Source organism: Grus americana, chromosome 3, assembly GCF_028858705.1.
Source record: "Grus americana isolate bGruAme1 chromosome 3, bGruAme1.mat, whole genome shotgun sequence".
Lineage (NCBI taxonomy): Eukaryota > Metazoa > Chordata > Aves > Gruiformes > Gruidae > Grus > Grus americana.
The window spans coordinates 126,254,303-126,280,195 of record NC_072854.1 but is presented as its reverse complement, the minus strand read 5'-3'; the positions used below and the strand labels follow the sequence as shown (position 1 = coordinate 126,280,195).

The 25,893-nt window shown below is 47.6% G+C and overlaps 1 protein-coding gene and 1 long non-coding RNA gene across 9 annotated transcripts in view; both read right to left on the bottom strand.

Annotated features, from left to right (window-relative positions):
- The window catches only part of RIN2 (Ras and Rab interactor 2), a 79,794-nt gene extending 65,362 nt beyond the window's left edge, over nucleotides 1-14,432 (bottom strand). For 2 of the 8 annotated variants that reach the window (XM_054822228.1, XM_054822229.1), the window contains exon 1: nucleotides 14,068-14,432. Coding sequence is in view for 1 of the 8 variants with exons in the window: in XM_054822227.1 (XP_054678202.1) it covers nucleotides 13,735-13,773 (39 nt within the window). In the remaining 7 variants the exon portion in view is untranslated. Of the gene's footprint in view, nucleotides 1-12,704; nucleotides 12,847-13,734; nucleotides 13,860-14,067 lie in introns of those variants that run through there. The other 6 variants (XM_054822235.1, XM_054822227.1, XM_054822232.1 and 3 more) reach the window with 6 other exon arrangements.
- Nucleotides 14,433-14,823: 391 nt separating this feature from the next.
- Nucleotides 14,824-24,202, bottom strand: LOC129205128 (uncharacterized). The gene is made up of 3 exons (XR_008576614.1): nucleotides 21,814-24,202; nucleotides 20,290-20,461; nucleotides 14,824-19,656 (listed from the first exon to the last, which is right to left on the bottom strand). It is a non-coding gene; the product is annotated as an uncharacterized LOC129205128 (long non-coding RNA).
- Nucleotides 24,203-25,893: the final 1,691 nt, after the last annotated feature.

Below are 25,893 nucleotides of genomic sequence, written 5' to 3'. Positions count from 1 at the left end.
TTTCTCCCCAACCATCTGCCATAGAATGCTGGAAGGAGATGTATTTCATATTATGAGACATCTCCAAGATCTGGCATTTTACACAGGTTTGAGCAGCTTTCTCATCCCTCTCCCTTCTTCCAACATCGCATTCGTATTTGAGGTGGTGGTCTATGATCATCACCCCAATAACCTGCCTATCTGCTTCTCAAGTCCCTCAAAAGACCAGGACGTATACACTCCCACATATGAAGAGGGAGGTATTGATACTACAGCCACCAAACGGCTCTTACAGAAAAGAGAAGGGCTTAAAGCCCCTCCCAGGCTGTCTTCATCCAGACAAGGAAGAAAGAAGGTCCTCCTCCTCCTCCGATTTTGGGGTGAGCAGTTTTCCCTTCTCTGTCCAACCTATTTTTGATCCCCCAGTGGTACATGGAATATCATTATCGCCAAACTTTGCGTCCTCAGCAGCCACATCAAGACCCATTTGATTACTAAGAAAAGTTTCTCTTCCCTCACTGAATGTGAGAGTTCATAGAAACAACTAGCAGGGGAACTCCTGAAAAAGGAAGTGTGGGTATTTAATTCTCCACTATTAGTTTGCTTGTGTAAACAATTTGTTTTCTCTCTCCTGGGACAAAGTGTTTCGAAATAAGTGTTTTAAAAGAAAATAAGCCTCATTTGTTGAAATGGTGAAACTGGGTCAAAGTACTGACAACAGAGGGCCATTCTGAAACAAAACACACTGGCGACTCCACATGTTTACTGTATCAGAGGTTATGTTATGTACGCAGGTCAGACAAAGATTTTGTTAGTGTAACTTTCTTTCTTTCTGATCTGAATCAAATATGATCAAACCCAGAAAGTGAGGCACCAGTCAGATGACAAGATATCGTCTAGGTTTAATTCTTGCTGACACACTAGTACCAGAAGATTCCCATGACTGCCAGCAACAAACATCGGCGATCATTGTGTACGGGGAGCTGGGCCTAAGCATACTGGGATACAGGTTTACTTGGTGCTTTTTCCAAACAAAAAATTAAATTGTTTAACAGCTAACAAATTCCATCACTCTCTTTCTGCAGATAATAAAGAGAAAGCTTCCAATGGGTGAAAATAGTTCTTGTGGTTACATACCACAGTTTCAAGACTTAACACAGCATTATTTTATTGCTTCTACATCTGGTGCCAGTTATTTTTATACAGCTTTTTGTATAAATTCAGCAACATGAAAAAATCTTCAAAGTCTATCAACCACTCTTCAAATAAACACTGACAACTTAATTTCTCTTTATTCTTCTGTACCTCAGCTACGATGTATCCCACAGACAAACACAAACCCATGTCTCTGGGGAGTCACAAATCTCTCGAGTAACTTGACCTGCTGTGACTGAGCTAGGGAAACTCAATCCACCCCTACAACTCGTTCTTGCTTTCCCAATCTGCCTTCCTTCCAAAACCATAGCACCAAAAGGCAAATCAGGGAGGAAATAAACATCTTTCTTGCACAGTTTGTGGACCATGATCACTGTCCTGTGTCTCCTCCTAGTTGCAAAGTTCTACCCCAGCCCCTAGAGGAGAAAGTGAATGTGAACAATGCCCAGCAAGGAGCTGGTATCAGCATCTTCCTGAAGACAGGAATCGGGCATGCTCCGTCATTTCTCCCACGACCTGCACACAGGACAACTGGAGACGCCCAGAAAGACCCTGCTGAAGCCAACACCCACCACCACCCAAGCAATTAGCTGGCACTTGATTGCTGAGTACGTGCTGGTCTGCTCTTCCCATCCCATCCTTCACCAGTCCAGAGGGGCTGTTACAATCAGTTCGGCTTCCTAAGCAGGAGCAAAGTCCTTTTGCTTGCCTTTACAGCCCAAAGCGTAACAGAGGCAGCTGCGGTCAGCTGCCAGCCTGACTGCCTTCAGCTCATGTTTCCCACATCTATTCTTAGTTTGAAGGGCTAGAACCAATTTCCCCCCCGCCCTTCTGTTCAGATAGAAGTTCTGTTCTGCAGAACGTAACTGTAGTGGTCCGTCTCTTGTCCAGGGAATCTATTGTTTGGCAACGCCTAGTGGGAAGAGACCCAAATTGTAATCCAGCTTTAAAAACATCTAAATCACTTTTCACTCTACAGTTCCATTTCTCCTTCCATGTTTTGCCCGTCCTGCCAGTGACGTGTTAGTCTAAGCTTTCTACTGTTGCTTCCTGCACACCACCGAACACTGACGACCCCACGTTACCAGCACTGCAGAACTTGGCAGCAATAGCTACTTGTTTGAAGCCCGCGCGTTCACTGAACTTTTGACAACTTCTGCTCATTAATCTCTTGATCAGAAAAGCATTCCAAGTCCACGAGCACCTTCAAACAGCTGCTGCGCTTCTTAGTGGCTTGCCACAAAAAAGCATCTCTCTCCGATCTCCTCGAGTGTGTAAATTCAGAGACACATGCCTATCCTTGCACTCACACTTTGCACACCACCATACAAATTATGCTGACCGCTGCATCATATTCAGGCCTGGAACAGTAACGTTTTAACTTGCCATTTCACGACTATAAAGGCTGGAACTAAGAGACTGCCTCTGGAAATTATAACTTAGCCACTTTCCAACAACCCAAGACATTTATGTGTAGCCTTGGGGGGTCTGGCATTTAAGCGATGATCATCTTACGTGCCATTTCAAATTAGACTACACGATCACAACACAGACCCAAGGACTCAAAACACTAGAGTGGCACTCGCTCCAGTGCAGGTACTGAACTGGACCTGGAAGAGGAGGGTCTAAGGCCTTGCTGGGCTTAATGACTGTTTGAAAGGCAGGGAAAAGATGCTAGCCTAGAAATGCGGTTAAGGAGCCAAGCAAATAACCATATTGCCTTCAATTAAAAGCTGGCAAGCTTGAGACAAAAAAAACTTTCAACTGACAACCAGCTTTTTATGCTAGCCACTGCACAGCGGATGAATAAAAGCAAGGGATTCCATAAAACGCTGAAAGAGTCGCCCTGTAGGCATCATACATAACGAACTTTGCCAAAACTTTACGTGAGCTGTCCTTCTTTGGAGATTGTACATTCACACTAAATAGGATTTTATGGATGTCAAGAACAGTGTATACAACCTGTAAGTCGCCAGACTTGGTGCTTAATTTTTGTCAGGACCTTTACCGTAGCTTCAAGAGTTAAACGTGATCGGCTGGCCTATGCTGCATTAGCGCTCATTTAACAAAGTGCGTGAATTAAGAAAAGCACAGAGGAAAACTGACGGACCATTCATAGCTAAAATTATTAATATATGAAGTATAAACACCTTGTTGAATGGAGTATTACTAACCATGAACTGAACCTATGATCTACCCTTCTTAAATTTTTTGTCCTTTTAATGCACCAGATTCCAGGAAAATGTTCCAAAAGATTTCCACTAGCAAAACATAGGCTGTCTTCCCATTCTGTTGGGCCCTGCTGTGGATTGACCCTGGCTGGAGGCCAGGTGCCCCCCAAAGCCGCTCTATCACTCCCCTCCTCAGCTGGGCAGGGGAGAGAAAATACAACAAAAGGCTCCTGGGTCAAGATAAGGACAGGGAGATCACTCAGCAGTTACCGTCACGGGCAAAACGGACTCGACTTGGGAAAAACTAATTAATTTATTACCAATCAAATCAGAGTAGGACAATGAGAAATAAAACCAAATCTTAAAAAACACCTTCCCCTCACTCCTCCCTTCTTCCCAGGCTTAACTTCATTCCTGATTGCTCCACCTCCTCCTCCCCAGCGACGCAGGGGGACGGGGAACAGGGGTTGTGGTCGGTTCATCACACGGTGTCTCTGCCGCTCCTTCCTCCTCAGGGAGAGGACTCCTCACACTCTGCCCCTGCTCCAGGGTGAGGTCCCTCCCATGGGAGACAGTCCTTCACCAACTTCTCCAACGTGAATCCTTCCCACGGGGTGCAGTTCTTCACCAACTGCTCCAGCGTGGGTCCCCCACGGGGTCACAAGTCCTGCCAGCAAACCCGCTCCGGCATGGGCTCCTCTCTTCATGGGGCCACAGGGCCTGCCAGGAGCTTGCTCCAGTGCGGGCTTCCCACGGGGTCACAGCGTCCTTCAGGTGCCTCCCCCTGCTCTGGTGTGGGGTCCTCCACAGGCTGCAGGTGGATATCTGCTCCACTGTTAACCTCCATGGGCTGCAGGGGGACAGCCCGCCTCACCATGGTCTTCATGGGCATCTCTGCTCCGGCACCTGGAGCACCTCCTCCCCCTCCTTCTTCACTGACCTGCAGAGTTGTTCCTCTCACATCTTCTCACTCCTTTCTCTGGCTGCAATTGCTCTTGGTGCTGCACAGGTTTTTTTTTCCTCCTTCTCAAATACGTAATCCCAGAGGTGCTACCACCATCACTGATGGGCTTGGCCTTGGCCAGCAGCAAGTTTGTCTTGGAGCTGGCTGGCGTTGGCTCTGTCAGACACAGGGGAAGGTTCTAGCAGCTTCTCACAGAAGCCACTCTTGTAGCCCCCCTACTACCAAAACCTTGCCACGCAAACCCACTACAGGTGCAAAGGGCACACTCTGCCTTGACACAGGGACCACCTGTAACCAGAGTTACAAGCTCGTCCCTGCCTGGAAGGGAAACGTCCTCACAGACAGACCTGCGCAGGGAATGCAACATCCACCCACGGGTGGGAAGTCCAAGGCCCAACAAAATAAAAGACTCGAGAGTCTTCTCATCACAACCGATGCATTGCCTCCTAGCAGGAGTTTTAACTACACTGACAAACACATGGCTTTGTTTCACAGCACCTTTTCCTTCACAAACAATGTGCCGATTTTAAGATTACTTTCTTCAATTCCCTACTTCCAAGTTAGTGTCTCCATCCAGCAATCCTCAGTTAAACATACTACTCCCTTATCCCAAGGCTCAAGACTTGTCCTTAGTTTTACATTCTGTACTCCAGTGGTGTTATCAAAAGTCTGCCAGGAACATTATTAGATGTTGTAGCCATTATTAGAACATTATTAGTAACTATTGAAAGACAACTATCGCCTACTGTCCTTAAAACATGTAAGCCAACCTTAAATGCTACGCAAAACACAGAACGCTATAGAAGCAACACACAGAGCATCAGTGAAATTGACACAGTAGTATGTATTCCTTGGCCTGAAATAAATAAAAGGTTGAATTTAGACAGAGCACTCAGGCTGTGATTAAAAAAAAAAAAAAAGGAAAATAATGCCTCCAGCTCACTGTGGAGTAGTAAATGCAATGGTTCTCAAGTCTAAACTACGACATGGCAAATAGAAGACCACCAGCAGTAAAGGAAGATGCCCAGTATGTCAGCTAAAAGGGTGTGCACATGCTAGAATACCATCTTTAGCAAGGAACAAGACATGCAAGACAGAGCTAAAACACTCCCCTGGCTTCCAGAGCTGCTGTTAACCATATGGGAAATACGCTTTAGGAGATAGCGAACATATGCCCTGTCATTCATGAAATACCAAGGGATGAAATAACATTTTTCATACAGACATCAAAAAATGAATCCACACTATAACAAACCAAATATTTATCTTGGCAGATCACACCTTCTAGAGGAAAATCGCAATAAAGTTACATATTTTAAGGGATATACTGCAAAACAAATGCTGAGAATATCTTTGTAGGGAATTCCTGCCAAAATGGATGAGCTGTGCATTTATTAGTGCAACAAACACGAATTAAGGATTTTTATGGAACCACTAAATAGAAAATTTCAATTAACCAAAGGAAAGCTAGCTGCTCGCTTGATGGTGAATCTTCTTTTTTTTTTTCCTCTGATCAAATAAGCCAAAAATTCCAAGCAATACAGTTGTCAAAGAGGTATATAGTACATAAAATGAAGACCACTGATCCACGTTATAACAGAGGCTTTCTGCGTTACTCCTCATAACGAGTTGATACGACTGCCCTGGTTTTCGGCTAGGGTAGAGTCAATGTCACAGGGAGCCGGGAGGGGACACAGCCAAACTAGGGTATGCCATACCACATCACATCACGCTCAGCATACAAAGGGGGCTGGCCGGGCAGGAGCGACAGGCTAGGTGTCCCATCGGCTGAGCAAATTGCTTGGTATATCACCTCCTTTGTACATTCTGTTGTTAGTTATTCTCCTCTCCCCTTGCTGTCCCAGTAAACTGTCATTATCCCAACCCAGGAGTTTTACCTTTTTCTTCTGATTCTCCTCCACATCCCATCGGGGGGGGGGAGAGGGGTGCGAGCAGCACGTGGTGCTCAGCTGCCAGCTGGGGCTGAACCCAACAAAGTCTCAAACATTGCTGCTGTGCAATAACTTTTGTTCATTGGTTTTATTGTATGGCAAGTTCCTGGATTCCACCCCCCTTTAAACTCGATCCACAGTCTATTTCTCACCTGGCAGGGCAGGCACGGCACCTTTCTGGGACACAGGAGAGGGGCTAGTAGACCCTCAACTCACATTCTTAACTGACTTTAAACAGTTTTACAAGTCTGACATAGTTAACTAGTGGAAAAGTTTACTCATGGCTCAAACATAATTTTCTAAAATTTCAATTATTTAAAAGCAGTTTACAAAGACTTCAGCAGCGACTCCCAGGTCTGACATGCGTTCAGAGAAACACTTCAGGATATGAGTTTTACTGCAGCTACTATTTAAGTCAATCGAGTTCAAACTACTAGCAGTAAAAGTCACAGAACTGAAAATTCACATTTTCTACTCACATCTCCCAAAACTGAACTCTTGTTAACTTCCAAAACAACCACCATTCTAAACAGATGCTAGGAAAGCCTATGTACAAAGCTGAGGTTATGCTGTGGCACACGGGCAGACACAATTTAAATAATCCAGAGCACCGGACAGGCAAACCAAACAGGTGTGCCCCTTAAGAAACACACTGCAAGAATCCCAGCTTCCTTCTCCCAAGCTACTCAAAGTGTTCAAATGATGATTTTTCATCTTGCATTAACTACCACAAACATTGTGAAAAAAATATTTTTTAAATCCCCAGCTGTAGCTAAAATGGCTTATTACAACAATCTACTGAGTGTTGGCATCTCACAGTTGCCAATATCTAACTGTTTTCCTAAGAAATTACAGTCTCAGCAAGTTATGCATCATAAAGTATGCTAAGGCCCCAGCTGGCAAAAGGATGCATGTTTATTTTTGTGAAGGTTATGGTTTTGTTTTGTGGTTGTATTAAGAAAAAAAAAAAAAGACAGATTCAGTTTAAAAGCTTCTTTGCAGAAAGCAGGGAGCAGTTTCCCACACAAACAGATCCAAAACTGGCAGCAGGCATACCCAGACCTCAGCCCGGGCCTTATTAAAGTTATCACAAGGCTCACTGACAGAATCAGCACGAGGCCCGAGTAAAAGGCAGCACCGTGCCACATTGGCGCGGGCTGAGCTGGAAAACAACAGCTGGCAATTCTGCCCATTGCTCCACACAGTAGAAACCACCCCACGCCAGAGCATTTGGCTTTTGCCTTAAGCACCTGACCAGGCATCTGCACAGCAGGAAGATAAAAGAGGGTACTCTTCTACGGTAAATAAGATTTCTCCACACACTGACTCAATGTCCTGCTCTGATCACCCATTCAGACCTGCCTTCTGCCACCCTCACGTGCTCCGCAGCTCCGAGTCTTCATCTGAACCGGTAAGCTCAGTAAGGACCACAGTCGAGTCAGTCAAGCAAGTATTTCCATTGCTTTCCACACATTCAAACGTACTTAAATACTTACTTTGGCATACGTTCAAAAAGCATCATCCATTAAGAGAAACTGTTAAGCAGAGGATTAAGAAGAAGATAAGGCTACGGATCCACAGGCAAGTTAAGAAAGGGAACGTCAGCATATGTAATACACATCACATGCGAAAAGAAAACCAGTAAGACTTCGGGTTATTTTCATGTTGGAAGTATGTTTCAACAAAGTCAGGGTCAAAGAGCACTGGAGTTAATTACTGGAAAGCACGGATGTGTATTCAGCAAATATAGAGTAGAAGCCAAAGACATCATTTTGGATGCAAAAAAAGTAAGAGAACCATTGAAAAGTCAAAAAAGTTTTTGTTTTTCCTTTTCCTTTACAAGTCACTTGTGAGATCATGTTTAGAGCACTGTGTTTAGTCCTGGGCATTTGGCCAGATGACATTCACATTCTGGAGCTGGTGGAGTGAGGAGCAAGAATAGCCTTTTTTTTTTTTTTTTTTTTTTTTTTGAGGAAAGCCCCTCAGAATAAAATTGTTTTGTGCCTCTAAGCCTGTATACATGAGATTGGTGAGGGATGCTAACAATTGTCTCACCTAATCTGCAGTGCTCCACTGGTTGTAATGGAACAGCAGTGATTTGCAGCTAAGGATTTGTCCCTTAGTTTTTAAATACCATACAAAATGATTCGGTGCTTTCAGATTTTTCAGAACTCAGGAAGACAACACCTGCTTATGTGCAAAGCAGGGCTAACGCTCAGTAATTTTCAACTGAGCTAGTTGTTTAGAATCGCATTTCCAAAAACCCTCCAAAAAACCCAGAATAAACCTGCCAAAAGAATGTGACTGCAGCTCCACAATTCCTTTTCCTTCATGTGTCATTTCTCTCTGCTGATCTCAAGAGAGAAAAACAAAACCACCAAAAATCCACACCTGCTTTATCAGCCAGCTTCTTCTCAAAGCATCGCAGTAGACAGATGACCATTTTCAAATAATTGCAAATCAAACTTAGACTGAATAACAGACCAAAAAAAATTATTCCCCAACTTCTAAGCACACAATAAATGGATATACTATCTGTCTTGCAATTACAAGACAATCCATTTTAGTCACTTTTCTTAGAGAACACATTTAAATCTTTCTGCAGACTTTCAATAAATGATACGTGAGAAAAAAATGGAAATATGGCCGTAGCCATCCTGCAAAATTTTCAATTTTATTTAAAAGGGCTAAGCATGGGCTTTACATACATAGGCTCATAAAAACTACGTAAGGCAACATAAAGTTACAAGGATAAAACCAAGCTCTGGGGCCTGATTCAGCATTCACAACTAATAGCATAAACTCAGGAGCAACTCCCTTGAAGCTAACAGAGTATAAAACTTACCGTCAAGAGAGGAGAACTAGGCCCACCCTCCTTCAGCTGAAGAATAATCCTCAAAGCAATGGACTTCCCAAGTATTACAGATCCCGGGAATGCTATCCTACCGTATTCTGCTCTTTGTTTTGCCTGAAAGCTTTAGGCAGCAACCCTTGGCCGAAGACAGGCAGTTACTAACACTTCTGTGCCGAGACTCCTGCCCCGCCTCCTCAGGCACCAGGTGCGGGTGTTGGAGTAACCCCCAGCCATGGCTGAGCCAAACAGCTCCTCTCAGCCACCGGCCCCTCCACCAACATCCTCCTCCCCACCCGCCCCGCAGCTCTCCTCAGCCACGACACCCTACGAAGGGGAAAGGCAGACCGGCCCTGCCCCACAAGAAGGGCGTCAAAGGGGAGGCTGGGCCAGAGCCGCTGGAGCCACGGGGCCAGCCCGGGCCCCGCCGCGGCTGCCCACACCACAGGGACCGCGAGGGGCGCAGGCCCTCGCCTCCACAGCTCCAAGCCCACTGCTGCTCTGCGGGGCAGGCCAGAGGAGCACAGCCGTCGGCACAACACGTGCTGCTCAATGAGCCAACCCTCACCCTCTCTGACAGAGCGCTGCAGGCCACGGGGCGACGTCTCACAGAGCGGCCTGCGCTACACAAACACCTCCCTGCTACCGGGTGCTCACGGGGCGGCTCCACGCGCACCGCACGTTTTCTTTTCACGAGGGCCGCCGTGACTGGGTCAAGCAGTGGAGCGCCCAGGTGAGGAAAGGACTTGCGCTTCCACACCGCATGGGCCTTTGTCTCCGTCTTGCCAACCGCATCGTCGGCTGGGAGAGCGGGCGCTTTCCAGGGCAGGAGGCCCAGCGTGGAGGCAGCCACGGGCTGAGACTCGCCATGGTGCCTGGTAGGTCCTTCATCACCTTTCATTTCTGCGGCAGTTTTGCCGAACAAGATGACAGAAGAAAGACTGTACGTGTTTGTCTTGGTTCACCTACAAGAGGCCGTTGAAGCCAAATTAAAACAGTCTGGGTTACAGAATAGAATGTCTCCCCTGCCAGGTAAGTATTACACGGGGCCCAGACCAAAAGCAGGATAAGACCACATAAGCACTTCAGACTCTATAGCCAAGAATGCAAAGCGGTAGCAGCCGCCCTTCCACAAACAAACCGTGTTGCGGCTCAGAGACAAAGAAAATTCCATATCCCTGCCAGCCCTTTCTCCTTGTCCTGCTCAAACTGCAAATACTCAGACTTCTGAACAAGTATGGTAGGCTGAGCCAGCATGCCTTAGGAGTGGGTAACTGCAGGTGGTAGAATATCAGATAAAACTAATGACCATAAGTAGTCCCACTCCAGGTCATAAGCACCATAAATGCTAGAAGTGGAAGTGACAGCCTTTCCAGCTCTCAGTAATGTGCTCCATAAGAAGATATGGGATAACTGTATTGCATTAAGTGTCTTGGCTGTAGCATTTTCTGTCAGCAATATTTTCAGTGTTCTAGACTAAGACAGGTATTGGAAATTAGAGCGTCATATTGATCCAAGTCCTACCACATCACCTCACACCACTGTGTGTTTTGTTACACAATGACTCAGTTTAACACAGGGTGCCAAATACTTAGTTACACTTCCGTCCCCTCTCCCAATACACACTACCAGTTGAATGATGACTCAAACAAAACAAACGGTTTAACTGGCAACACTTGACTCTGCTTAACATTCTCCCCAAGCAACTCTTAAGTAAGGAATTTTAGAGGGGTTTTGCAAGACACCATCTTGATAAGTCTCCAATTACAGATTAGAAGTATGTAAACCTCTTATTTTCAAGATCTGTATGGTATGCCAACTATTTAGAGCCACAGGCAAGTCCTGCACAGCCACGCAGCCTGCAATACACATGACCATAGAACCAGTTTTCTGTATGTTGCTCCACTCTATGCTTGGAGTCACGACCTCTGGAAGGTAAGACCACAATTTTGCTACTAAGCCCCTTTCAGGTCCTGATCCAGAGCCCCTCAGTGATGATCTTACAGGGCTAATAAGCCATGACTGTGGTTTGGTAACACGTGTTAAGAAAAGGACTGAGACCGTATCTAGTTCATATAGTACTCTATCAATTCCCTCCTGCTGATGGGAGATGAATTACGTTACTTATCACTACGACATGACAGCTACATTATTCTAGTAGATAACAGAAACTCTCTAACTGCTATATTGACAGCACTGTTCTGCCTTTTTTAAAGCAGTAGCTCCCTTGTGAAAAATTCAGTCACTATACTATTAATTCAGTGCCTTAGTAACTACTGTGGTTGATCTATCTTTAGAAACAATCCACAAACGCCCCCGAGCCTTAAGTAAAAGGGCTAGTCGTCTTCTACATTAGACATACTCGAGAGCAACAGGAGCCAACTTTCCTGGTCCTGTTAGCCACACACTGAAACCCTCAAAAAGCTGATCACACACTAGGTGCTTCAGCAAGCTAAGGAGGGGGACGCTGGAGCAGAGTTTCAAACAGAGACCACGACCACACCTCACAGCAGGGCCTCAGAGGTGGAGCAAGGGACGCTGAGCTGGCTGGGAGTGCAACAGGGTGATAGAGCAATCCACCAGTGTCAGCCACAAGAGCTCCCCGACACACCTTATCCAGCTATGCCAGAAGCACGGGCTGCCAGCAGAGCCTCGTACTACTCACATGGCATAGCCCTGACACAAGAGAATTTGAACTTCTGGGGGAAAAAAAAAAAACACCCCACAAACGAAAAAATGAACAATAACAAAAAAACCAAACCAATCACAGTTGGGCCACCTGTGCTCTGAATAGCAGACATTATGCATTCCTGGGTTTCTTCCTTGTTTAGCAAAAAAGCTTCTCAAGCCACAAGAAGTTTTTTAAAGGAACCTCAAAATCCTGAGGCTTAACAGGATCAATTTCTCAGCACAGACTAACATTTACACTAGCTGTCCTTTCAAAGCCTCAGCCAGAGAGGAAACCTACATTGCAGCTATGGCACTACTGAGTCTTGACAGACTGACCTACCAGGGACACCTTACGCTGGAAATCCAACAGTACTGTCTGAGTCCAAAACTGGTATGGGGCAAAAACAACAACAACAAAAAAATTCAAACATTTACAAATTTACCAAATATAAACAGACTGAAACCTACAGAAATTCCTTGAAGAAAAAAATAAAGTCAGCCTCAAAACCCATTTGGTTAGTGCATTCCTAGCAACATACAGGAATCTTGTTCCACACAGCTGTTCATTTTCAGAAGAGTCAATATTGCTGATATTATTGATAATTATTACTTCATGTTTAGTTAACACAAAGAATGAGGCAGTGGATCCTCTCAATGAAATTAAATGCATCCTAGGATATGGTAAAACACAGGGAACTGTTCCATAAAGACGTCTTCAAAATCATAGCACAGTGTTCTCACATAGCTGCGTGATTAACAGACAACTCTATTTACCATAGCCTTCCTGCTCACCTACTTAAATATTCAGGTCTCAAGTAAGCTATTAACAACTCAATATTTTTAGCGCTAAATAAATCTAAAACTAATGAAACCTAACATAGACCTGGCCTGAGGAAGCGTACGAGCTTGGTTCCACGGTTACACTGGCATATTTTATAAGAGCAAAACACAGAATTACTCACAGAGTCAGCGCAGGCATGGCTGAACTGAAGACGGGGTTGCTGCGGAGTGGTAGAGGCTACAGCTCCGAGTACCTGCCCGTCTAAGCACTGCCTCCTCAGCCTTACAGCCTACACCTGGGCAAACAGGCACTTCTGCAAACACAATTAACTCCAGTCACTTGACGAGTCCCTCAGCTGCTCCCCACCAGCTATGTTCTGGGGGAGAAAGAGCACTCCTACAAGCACCGTCCTGTTTAGCCCCAGGGGCTTTTGCCCGCACAGAAATACCAGGTAGAAATCATGTTTTGTTCAATGCTCATCAACACAGCTGTGCTGGCAAAGGTAACGAAGACGTTCCTTACTTAAAAGGGCATAAGAGTTACACTTCAGGAAATGAGAAAATAAAACAAACGAGCCGAGTAGCTTGGAGGGATGAGAAGACAAAGGAATCATGCTAACTAAGGAAAATCCACCTTCTGCTCTTCCACATCTATCAAATCAGACCTGTGTGATTTAAAATAAACTTTTACCATAATATTTATAAGGAAATACTTAAGAAGATGAACTGGCAAGCCACACGTTGTACCCCCATCTTTTGGGCCCCAGGAACCCCTATTCCAGTCAGAAAAGGGATGCAGACGCCCAGACTGAGATCTCGCCCTTAAGCCTGGCTGAACTCCTGTTCCCAGCGTGTCCTGCCGCACTGCCCACAGGCCCTAAGCTAGCTTAGCGCCGCACTGCAAACACGCACGAAGCTTCTCGAGTCCGCAGGACCCAGCTACACAGCAGGACAGAGCGGCAGGAGGGAGGCGGGCTGGGCGGCGCGGCTGGAAGCACGCTACCAGGGTCCCCAGGCCCCGCGCAGAGAGCTGGCGCCGAGCAGCGCTGCCCCAGCCCGGGGCCTGGAGCGCGTCCCCCGGGAACTGCCGCGGGGAGACGGGCCCGACCCGGCCTTCCCTTGGCCGCGGCCACCGCGGGAGGAGGAGGAGGCGGCAGCCCAGCTAGGGAAGGGGGCGAGGAAAAGAGCACCGGCTGCAGCCTGGCCCCTCACCTGCGTCCCGGCGGGGCAGAGGGCGGTACTTCCCAGCATCCCGCGGCACCAGCAGCCGCCGGGGCTCAGCCCGCGCCCGGCACCGCCGCAGACCCGGCCTGCTCCGCGGCCCTCGTTCTCCCCAGCCCGCCCGCTCCCGCGGCGCGTTTTCGGGAAGGCGGTTTCAAACGGCCGCCGCAGCCCCGTCCCCGCGGATCCCCTCCGCACGGCTCCGGCTCCGGCCCCGCTCGTCCCCCGCAGCGCCGCCCCGCCCCGCCCGCGGCCCGTCCCCCCCCCACGCCGGGCCGCGATCCCCGCAGCCGCCCGACTGCCCGCGCCTCGGCCGCCCCTTACCTCACGCCGCCGGCCAGCAACGGGCAGCGCTGGCGGGAGCCGCCCCCGGCCGGCCAGGGCCGAGGTACGGGGAGGGGCCGCAGGTCTGTGCCCGCCGCGCCGCTCGGGCCGCCCCTCCCTTCACTCTGGAGCAGGCTCCCCCCTGGGGCCAGGCGCCTGCGCCATGCGCCTGCCTCCCGCTCCGCTCCCGGCCTTCCCTTTGCCGCCCGGGTCGCTCTGCACGGCCGGCCTGGCGACGCGATCCTCGGCCGGGCCGGGCCGGGCCGGGCCGCGGGGGGCCGGGAGGCGGTGCCGCGGGGGGCGGAGGCTGCAGCGGGGCAGAGGGGAGCTCCCCGGCGCCGCTCGCCCCTCCGCCGTCCCGCCCTCCGGCCACTGCTCCCTCCTGGCCGCCCGCCGGGCGCAGCGGGAAGAGCCGGTAACGGCATCAGGGACACGCCGAGGACGGAGAGCCAGGGCGGGCTTTGCTCCTCCGACCGACCGAGCTTAAAGACCGGAGCGTTCCGGCCGCCCGCACCCGGACAGCTGGAGCCGGCAGCGTGCGGAGCCTGCGCCAGCCCCTGCCCTGGTCATGCTCCGCTGCCTTCTGGAGGGGAAGGGGTGCCCTTCCCACATACCTTTCCGTTTTGCCGGCCGTAGGACTCGTCGAGGGTACTCTTTTCACTGACTTCGGCTAACGAACTGGAGAAAATAAATCACAGCGTCGATGCGCACGTTACGCAGTTCATTCCAGGATCCTAACAATCAGTGTTTCACAAGTTTATTAGATTTATTTCAGTGCAAGTTATTTCAATAACAAAATAATGAGAGCAAGATTTTCCTTCCAGTCTGGCAGCTGCTTTCTCCGTAAATAGAGTACCCATTAAAAATGCTAGCAACCACACCGAAGACAGCAGCTGACATGTCAAGCGTGATTAGGAACATATTCAAAACCACACAGCAGTGGAAAAATCCACTTGAAGGGGATATAGCAATTGCAAAATTCAGACCATTAAAATGAAAGGTGGATCCCTACCTAGTTTTGAGGAAGTGGGACAAAGCAACGCTGTCTTATTTACAAGGCGGTGACATTTACATTAATCCACAGCTTCTGTGAAAGTGGCCATTAATCTTCAGGCGTAAGAGACCTGGTAGGCTCGTGGATGGAACTGCTTAATTCACCCGAGCAGCTTCTGTTGCCGCAGCTTTCGTGGAATCTATAGCTGTCTTCGGACAGAGAGGTGTGAAGCTTTTCTGGCGTGAGTGGGAGGCAGCTGAAGCAATCCTGCTTGCCAGTTGTGAAAGCAGTGGTGAGTTCTGCAAGCTGTCTGAGGAGCCCCTGAAGCCTCTCTACCTCACCTGCCAGGCATACCACACAGAACTTCGATGTTCAAAAGCATTTATCGCAAGCGATACGGTGACTGACTTTTCGGTCCTGCCACCTCTGGAAGCTGCTGGCGTTTATTCAGGTAGCCTAGCAGGTGGTACTAAAGTCTGGTTTTGCAGGGCCTGGCTTGGCATAGGTGTCAGAGCCCTTGGCTGCCCTTACAGAGAGGGGGGAAGACACCACTGCCCCCGAAAAGCATCTGGGAGCAGTTCAGTAAGGTGCCTGCCAGCCACAGAGGAAAACAAGAGCAAACAAGAGGCAGTAAAGGAGAGGCAGGTTAGGGCATACCCAGCCCTGCCAAACCGAAGCAGAACTGAGCTCCAAGGACCGGAGGAGATTTACTGGAAAAGACTTTGCTGCATACGGCCTTTCAAGTACCTGAGACATTGGGTGAAGTTTCATGGCTTGTATTTCTTATTTATCCCTGGCTGAGACCCCTCTGAATCCAGCTGTGAGCATGGGCTTGGCGTGATTTTCTATTCATACAGTAAGCCTGCAGAAAAGCAGATCTTTCCAAGCCCAGAACGGCTGGGCTATATTTGTCATCGGTCGGGTGCAGGGCAGAGACCAATGTGTAGGCAGAAGGCTTTAAGCGTTGGTGGGATGCCTTAGAGGACCTGACTAGCCCAGACAAGAAATGGCACTCAGCCTTCCCCAAGCTGCCGCATCGCTGTTATACACCCCTGTGAGGTGAGATGAGGGAGGCTTTCCCACGTAACTTGGTTTCGACTGGGCCTGGGCAGTACGTACTTTAGCACTAAAAAACCAAAACACCTGTTTCTTATTTCCATTGCAAGTACAGAGGAAAACTGGGATCTCCGGTGTCTTGAGTAGATACTGAGGGGACAGAAACAGACTTGCTTATCTGTTCACACCCTGGCAACTGCAGCAAGGAGCAGCAACTATCGACTCCTTCCACTAGCTTCTCTCGTGGTAGTCAGGATTCCCACGTCAAGAGACTTTCCCCTTCCACTGGCTCCTATCCTAGAAGCCTGCCACATCACATCATCGTGAGCTCTGCAGGAGGGAGAAGAGAAACTGCAGCACCCTTTCCCAAGAAAGGCAGACGAGTCACTGGGATCTGTCTCCTGCATGCTGAACGCGTTGCCGCTGCACCACAGGAAGACCTGTGCGGTCTGCCAGCTGTGGAGCTGCATCCACCTCCGTCCTCCAGAGCCTGGTCATGTTCACTGATGACTTCAGAGTGATCTTTACGCTCTAAAAACATGATGCATGTTTCAGTTTATAGCACGTGACAGCAATTACTTCAGAACATTCAAAATCTTATCCCTTGGCAGTATTGTGCGTATTACACTTCGGGCTGTAAGTCAGATTTCTTGTTCTGATTTGGAAAACAACATTGGCACTCATCTGTGTTTTATAACAAAGGAGGAGGGAGAAGAGACTCAAACTGCATGAAGGAGGCACAGCAAAAACTGCTTAAGAGCAAAACAGACCTAGTTATTCAGTTTAGTTCTCCTAATGACTTTTTCATACAGCAAGCAGAGAGGACATATATACTTAAACACATGGAAAGAAAAAAACACCAAACCAACCCACAAACCAACAAGTGAAGAAAACCCATAGAACCGAGCCAACTAGTTTTTCTGCAAGCCGTAGCAAGGCTGGTATTGGGATCCTGAGTTGTTCTGGGCCCAGGCACCACCTGCCGCGTACAGGTAGAATCTCTCCTTGTTCCACCTCTTCATTTTCCAGATCCAGAGAATATTCCATCTTCATCAAAATTTTGGTGTCACAGAGAGTACTTCCTAGTTCAGGATTCACTAGAGTTGATGTAAACAGCTGTCCTGACCCCATAAGCCATATACTCCAAAACATCATACAGTCAAAAGCCACCAGAGACACCACGAACCTCAAAAAGCTGAGTGGAAGGAGAGTGCCAAGAGAAGTCCGAGGCAGCTGGGAGCTCTGGTGCAGATGTGCAGCTGGATCCCAGGCTAGGGAAATCCACGCTTGCTCCTTCCCCCCTCTGGGGATTCCCCAAAAGCAGCCTTTCCAACATAGCCTTGCTGGCGCTGTTCAGGCTGGCTACCCGTGAGCACCGCTTGCTCTGCTGCTAACCCACGCTGCCTGGTACGTGTGGTGGAGCCATCTTGCCTCCTCTCCCCCTGAAAAAATAATTTCCCCTTTGAGAGCAACCTCCTGGCCACATTACACAGCTCAGTGTGAAGGAGAAAAACGCCTAACATCACTGTAAACGAGGGTGTTCCCTGCATCTGCATGGGACAATGATCCTGGTCCTTTCAGATAGCCTGGGCTGAGCAATCCTGCCAGTAAGAGAATAAAAGAGAGCTGATCGTTAATTTGATGGGGCCTGAAATTGGTGAGACCAGCTGCTGGCATCCTGCAAATGAGAAAGTGGTTAATCTTATTGCTGCCTGGCACTGTCGGAATTGTCCTTACAGAGTCACCATTTGAATGAACGGAGCAGGCAAAGGGATGTGACTTTATCCCCAAGGATGGGTTTTAAGAAGGCTGAAGGTGTAACCCTTTGACTTCTGGCTGATGGCTGCCTCTTGCCCTTTCCACGAGCACAGACACCAACGTCAGGCAAAGAAATAGCTTCAAAACTGGGACTTACGTCTTACTTGTCAGTTCTCCCTTCTGAGGCAATACGGTACCTTGCCCAGTACTGCGCTTCGCTTCACATCCTCATTCCTGTATTTTCATGAAGTTCTTACTGCATAAAAACTTGCCTCGGTACTCGGATGAGCCTAGCGTATTCACCCGTGTCACGTGTGCTTGCTACCTGCTTGCTCTCAGTGAAAAGATTGACAATCATATGGAGGATGTTTCTTCAAAGAGACGATGTCACCCCATTATCTGCAGGGCATTAGCATGCATTTATTAAAGTATACAGTGCTCTTGTATTTATGGAACTAAAGGATACACAAATGGGATAAAAATCAGGCTGGACAAACATTACAAAAAAACCCAAGGTCACTTCTGCTTCTTCATATGGCCTCTCCAATACGGAAGGAGAAAATGCATGTCATCTATTTTGTGTACTCATTGCAGAGCCACTCTTTTTGCTGCTTCAATTTTTTCCCCCCCCCCTCTTTAAGGTTGATAGCAGAGGACTGGAACCAAGTTGTTTATGACTGTTAGTCACTACATCCATGGGAAGAAATCACTGTATTATTTCATGGCGCTGCGCTCTTAAGTTCAACTCCCTCAGCCTTGTCCCATGAAGGGAGATCTGGCCAACAGCTTTTCAACACTCCCCCACATCAAGACGGATTTCCATCGTGGGGTTCTGATGAGAGATCCGACAGCGGCTAGTCTTCATGTGTCTTCCTGACAGCCAGGAAAGGAGCAAGGAGATGTGCTGCATAACTGCATCTCCAGCTCAGCAGCACTTACTTTTTACCTTCTATTTGAAGTATTTTTTTGAAAATAGTATTCAGATAAAGTGCATACTTGTACAGGGACGTGGGAGCACACTGACATCCCAGCTCTCAGAGAGCGTGTGGGCCAGAACCCCAAGCTTCTCAGCAAGAGAAAACCCCAGGAGCAGCCCAGGGGCACCACGCAAGTCCTGCCCTCTCCGAGCACCGTGTAAGGAAGATGCGAGGGCTGTGGCATCTGATCCCATCTCCTCACCAGCAGCCTCATTAGATCAGGGAGCGAGAAGGGAAGGCGCAATAACGAGCCTCCAGCTGCCAATGAAAGCTCATTCCAGCTGCGTACGTGCCAAAAGCTATTCCTTTCTCTACAGCTTGAGCCAAAGCGACAGGAGCGTAGTGATGAGATCTCTGTCCAGAGAGATGATGACTGCCAGACACTAGCTGCGACTAATCCTCAGGAACTGTGGAAGAATCGGAGCCATATTCTGATCCCACCGCTGAGCACGTATCTTTTTTATGTGACACCGCGTGGGGAGGAGGGAAGGGGTGGTAGGACCTGTATTTGGGTAATTGCTTCCTCACTCCACCTGAATTCTGAATCACTGATGCTGCCTCAGACCCACCGCTGAGGCACAGCGACTTCAGTTGATTCAAGTTTGGACAACAGTTACAAAGCTCTCGGAAGTAACAGCTGCTGAGTAAAGTAGCCCCTGCCTTCACTACGGTGGCTGTGGTACCAGCAAATGAGAGCACGCTCTCATCATCTTCCAAAAAACACAGGCTGGCCTTCTCTCGCAACTTGTCATAACTTGCAGGAAAGTACTGACTGTAAGTCATCCTTTCATCTTTACAGCACTACTGAAGAAGAAAAAAAGGGGAAAAAAAGACAGTGTTTGTAGCCTGGCCATAAAATTGTTTGCTAAGTCAAGTCAAGCGTGCTTCAAATCTCCAGTTACTGTGAGAAGTGACGTACGCCATACCAACTTGTGGAAAAACACATCACTAGGGAGAACTGTGATCAACTAATTATTTGTCACTTCAGCACGATGCTTTAACAGTTCACTGTTTAACTAGACCCAACAAAAATGTAACAACTAATGTAATTTCTGCTTCTTAAGTAATACTGTTAACATCTGCCCATTGCTTCCCAAGGCTTCCACCGCTTTGCTACGCCAGCGCGTCTGTGCGGTTTTGTGCCCACAGGCAACGCCATTCTAAGGCGGCAGCAGGCATCTGCTTTATCGTCTCTTGGCAGCCAAAGCAGAGCACTACGAACACGGAGGAGAATCAGGCCCTCCCTTTGCCGGGATAGCAACAAGACCACCGTTATTCAAGGGGAGGGGAAAAACCACCTGTAGCTATGTTAAAAGCTCTTGTCTGTATTAGTGGAAGCATTAATATTTCCCAATGTACTTTGAAGTTATCGTCAAGTATTTTGTCTTCAGTTTGGAGCTGCCTGTAAAAACAACCAAGTCATACAAAGCCAATAACCTGAGGGTGATCAGCTCTGAGCAGAACTCCTACAGAAGCAGGCAGAAGCTGGCTGGTCCAGAAGCTGGTGTGCAGCCTTGGAGACTGAAGGATCTCCTGAGACTGATTGGAGAGCTAAAGCCCTTACTCTTCTCCAGTGGGGAGCAAATTGGCGTGCGTAGAACGAGAAAACCTGTTACGGAGATAAACAATATTGGTGTAAAGCGCCGCTAAATATTGCTACCATTCCTTAGAAAGGCCAAGCATTACGAATTCAAATGGTCGGAAGCAAGAGGACAAGGCAGTACCTAAAATGTAATACACGAGTCCAGGTTCATAAATAGTTACTGCCGTAAGCCTTCACCGAACCCAGTAGATTGCTACCTACTTACGTTTGGCGCGTAACCTTCAGCCTGGAGAGAGCTGCGACAGCCGGGGGCGAGGACAGAGCTGCAACTGGGCCAGGTTCTTGAGGCATTTTCCGTTAATGCAGACCCATGTTCTACAGGCAGCTTGGTTTGAATGGGAGGATCTCGGCAGAGTAAGTAGCTTTTTGAATAAGGATGCCAAGATCTGGCCTGTTAGGTTTAATATTTTAATCTGCTGTCTAAGTGTATCGCTGCTCTAATCACGGCCACAGTGGAGTCCTTGAGCAGTTGAAGATTAGAGAGACCATCGATAATCCCTGCTGTGCTGCACAGATCCAAGCTATCAAGTGGATTTACGGAGGAAATAATGTATATACAGAAACTCATGATTTTCCAGTGGAGACAAAACTATGCATTAATATCTGACACAGAGCATACTCTGGAAAACTGGCAACAGATATTGAAAATGAGCAAATCCCAACAGGCCTAACGCCTATCTGATGAACTGGTTACTGACATTCAATCCAGCAAGCTCTGTCACTAAGGATGGACAGCATTCCTGTGGATATTTGTTTAAGTCCATATGCCCTAGATGGCATTGCTCTGCAACATTAGAAAGTTTACTTCTAAAATCCAAGCTCTCACTGCAGTAAGCACAAAAGAATTTTAGGCAGGACAAGTGTTGATTTAAGTCCACACGCACAGAGATAATAGCAGAGTTCTCAATGTTACTTGTTTGAGACATCTCCACTGCAGCTGACACATTAATTATACCACTTCCCCCCTTCGCCCCCCCCCCCCTTATTTTCCCATTCATTCTTTAAAGGCTCACTTGTAAAATCTTCTTGTGCGAGCAGTTGCAGTAAGCAACTGCTCTGGTTTGAAGTGGTTTCACTGCACCTGCTCCCTCCAGGCTGTGGTATTTAATTTTTTCTTTGTTCATTCTGTGCTGCTCTTCTCTAGCGATTTGCTCGGCGCTGCGAAGAAGGCTCACACCAATTACAGAGTGCCGCTTGTTCCCGACAGTCAGAGACTGAAGATGAGCCTCCTTCTCTCTGAATGCTAGCTCCAGCCCACTTACAGCAGCTGGAGAGGAAGCGGGCAGATGCTCCGCTCTGCTAAGAGGGCTCATTACCATTGCAGCGGGGAGGAAAAAATACACGCTAAGTCAACATACCTGCAGTTTGTCCAAGTCCCGTGTCTGCTTACTTCCCTTTCAGAGGCACAGCCATATGCTGCCTCTGCTTCAGGAGCTTCCTGGAAAGCACAGCGTGCCGGGAGTACCTGCGTGCATCCACCTCCCAGCGCCGAGGATTAGGAGCTGCAGCTTCAAGGAGCCGTGCAGCCCACCAGCAACCTGAAGGCTGCCTAATAAAGGATTTTGGCACTGAAAGCTCTAACCGTTAAGCGGTCCTCCTCCAGGGAGTGGTTAACACGTCCAGGCACCCCATCCAAGGATGGGGAGAAGTCTCACTAACCAGCCCGCTGAGCTGCGAGATGCCTGCAGCTGAACGCCCAGGGCTGCGACAGAGTTGTATGGAAACGCCTCAGCCTTTCTGGGACGCGTAGCCCCCATCGCTTCTCTTCAAGAGGTGGCTCCATCCACGGCTCTTCACAACTGAACAGGCACTGTGCTTCTTTTGGGATGCCGAGCAGTGGTGGCGATATGTCCTGCTCTGCACCCACGCACTCCTTCTGTTGCCTTTGTCCTGGGAGGCTGCAGCACCAAGAGGCTAAAAAAACCATTCTGGGTGGAGGCTTGTCTCCAAGCTCTCCCTCGTTCACCAGATTAACGGAAAGGAAGGCAAGTGCTTGAATTCCCCAGGCATGAGATAAAAGCCCTGGTTCCTTGGACGCCGAGGCCCACGGCCCTGATGGGAGCAGTTGTGCAGCAGGACTGCCAGCCACGCTGCAGCAGGTAAAGGTAGGCGTAGGGAGCAGGGCGCAGTGTTGGCGTTTCCTTGGCTTTAAGAATGACATTTTGGAAAGAAAATTAGTCTGATACTCCGTTACAGATTAGGGCATGTATTGTGGATGTACATACAGGATAATTTGTCTTGTGGTATAAAGGGAAGGAAAGATCAGCCACGGAACCTGCATCTCGGGGCCTTTTTTGTTGTTCTTTGTTCTTGTTTTTAGGAAGTTATTCCAAAGATTACACCAAAGAAGAAATGACATTTCCCTCAGCAGCAGAGACATTCATTAATCAGTCCTCTTGCAAACGTGATTTTGGGATGACTGAAGACTTGAGAGTTATCAATCAGAGGACATTATGCTGAAAATACAAGCAGATGCAGTTTTGTTCAAGCAGCGCAGGATGCAATACACAGGTCAAAATCCATTGGGCAGAGCCTGGAGGGGGACTGTTACCTGCAACTTACAGAGACAAGATCTCTCATCTCTGGAAGTGGTATTTCAAAGCTTTCTGGGTGGCAAAGACACAAGTTGGGCCTCTGTAAAGCCAGCTAGGAGTGACCTCCCAAGGGAAAATAAATAGGATTTGTGCCCTAGTTTTGCATCTTTATGATGGGTGAAGATGGCCAGGTGGGCGAGGAGGATTAGTTTTCTTTTCACCACTTTGTACCTCTGCTCTGATGTTTCATTTTTTGTTCTGCGCTAAAAATTCACATCTTTGCTTAGGCAGGGTTTGTGACGGCTGAAGACTAACTGCAAAGACGACACAGCAACACCTTCTAAAAAAGCAAAAGTGAATACACAAACATGAAATACATACTCTTCAGTAACTCTTCCAGCAAACGCAATGATGGCTTGCCTTAACACTCTGGTTTTCCTAACTTCAATGAAAGTGACTACAAATTCAATTACTCCCCTTGACCTCTGAAAAACAATTTCTAATCTTCCAGGCTGTCATTTACACAATTTTTTTCTAAAGTGAAGTAATCGCAAGGCTGAATCAAAAAAAAGATGCATATTTGGCATATCACCTTGGCAGGGCGTAGGGAGCGAGAGTATCTTGAGTCCAACAGCCAAGTGGAACTGCTCCAAATTGTGACGAAAAGCAAGATTATCTTTGAACCAGAAAATGGGTCATGGGGAAGTCTCCACAGAGACGCAGCATCCGTATGGATTCCAACATACCTTTTGGGTTGCCAGCTCACAGAGTTGGAAAGCAAACCATCAAACCAATGGAAAACATTTTCAAGACAACTGCTGGGCTTGCACTGATGAAAGACATTTTCTGCATTAACATCAAAGGCTGCACCTCATCTCTCTGCTCATGGACAGAGACCCGGGATCAGCATGTGTGCCTTTTCTGCACTGCACGGCTCCTGCACCTGGAAACAGCTGCGGGTGTGTAAATAAATAACCTCTTCTGCCTAAGATATAACACTGCTTCTTGTGGACATGGTGGCTACGCCAGGAGGAGGATATAATTTTGGCAGTGCCTGTTACAAAGACATAAGCAAAGGTATTTTAGGTGAGGTAGCCAGTACATGCCTTTTCATTCAAGGATCTCAAGCCCTTCTTTCAGGGAAAGTATAATGGGAGGGGAGGTCAGCTGAAGCATCCCAACCTTCTCACGCAGTGAGGCAGCAGCAGGGAGAGTCCTGTTACCAGGGCAGGCTCAGATTTAGGGAAACCGTAGTCTCTGCTCAGCTGGTGCAGAACACAAAAGCAGCACAAACATTTTACTACTCTAGAAGGATGCCTTCTGACAAGCCCTCTCCACAGCTTTCTGTAATGCCAACTGGCTGCACCAGAACCGTTAAAATAGCACCTCCTCCTCCTCGTTGTTATTATTTCAAGCATTACTGAAAACATTACTCCAGGAATAACTTCGCAGGGAGGACTGGACCTCATAACCACAGCTGTCAACGGCTGAGCGGTCACAGGCACAGCATCCTTCCAGCTGGGAGAGTGACGATCGACTCCCACTACCCTATGTCTGGAAGAGGATAACTAACTTCAGTGCAGTAATTTCAGATCTGTATTGTTGTGACAGAGCAGAATTTCACTCATGATATAATAGCAAATAGAATTCCCTTAGTGTTTGTTTCTGTACGGCCTCCGACATGTACAGGGCACACGAGCCAGTTGACGTCTACGTGGACCACTGCAGCGCACACGCCTTTACAGCAAATGCACGTGAAGTTGTGGAGGAAATACAGAGTATAAAAACTCTCTTTTCATCTTCCTTCACTCCCTAATTCAATGCTCAAGTCAAACGAGTGGTACAAAGTATTCTTAGAATTATGCCAAAAATGAACAAATCGTCGGGATTGTGACCCACGGGGTGCTCTACTCCTATGTCCAAGCACCCCCTGAAGCGTTAAGTTAGTACAAAGAGAGGATATTTTTATTGATAAACATTATATTGTCTTAGTGTAGATGTCTGACACATTATTAAATCAAATGACAAAACATTTAAAGTAATTCATTCTAATAAAACTTTTTGATATTCCATAGACAATAGTGCTGTGAATTTTGTTTATAGTATAACACATTAAAAACACAGAAATACAAGTTTCTAATTCCATAGGTTACCAGCAAACAGAGAAAAATGCATGCTTTCATTTCTGTTAAATTTGTAACTTACACAGGCAAGTGGAACAGCTATGCATAGAAGACTATTCTACAACAAGTTGTAAAACAAACATACAGAAAGACTGACCTTATAATACTTGTACAAGTATGACAAAAACCATTGTAACTCATTTCAAAAGGTAACAAATGTTTTGTCTGTGGCTCCACCATTTTAACACTTCTAAGCCAACTTAATAAAAAGCTACTTGGAGTAGAATTGTGTTACCAGAAACCACTGATGATTTTGTTTTCTGGCTGGCTGTAAATGAGCATACATTATACGTGCATTTGCACTCAGTTCCACCTACATTTTCTTCCTTACGGTTAGAAGCATCACAGAATCTTCCCACTCGGTGAAAGGGAACCCAGACAACGTCGTTTGATCCCAAGTCAAACAAAAGGTGCTCGTACTAGTCACTTTTATTGCTGCGCTCCCTGCGGCTTTGATGCCAGGACTGCCCCGTAAAGTAGAAAACTCATCACACACACGATTCCAAGAAATCTGTACGGTTCCATCACAGTCTGTTTTAGAACAAGCCATAGTAGGGATTGCATTCAGCGGTCTAAGACTTTAGTAATGGTACGAAAACAAGTTTTCCGTAATAGCTCCACGAAATTATCAGATCTTGAATAGCTAACTGCTGGGCCACGAGATGATTAAACACACATTCCCCCCGCCCAGCCGCTGGCACCGGGGCTCTCCCTGCGTGCC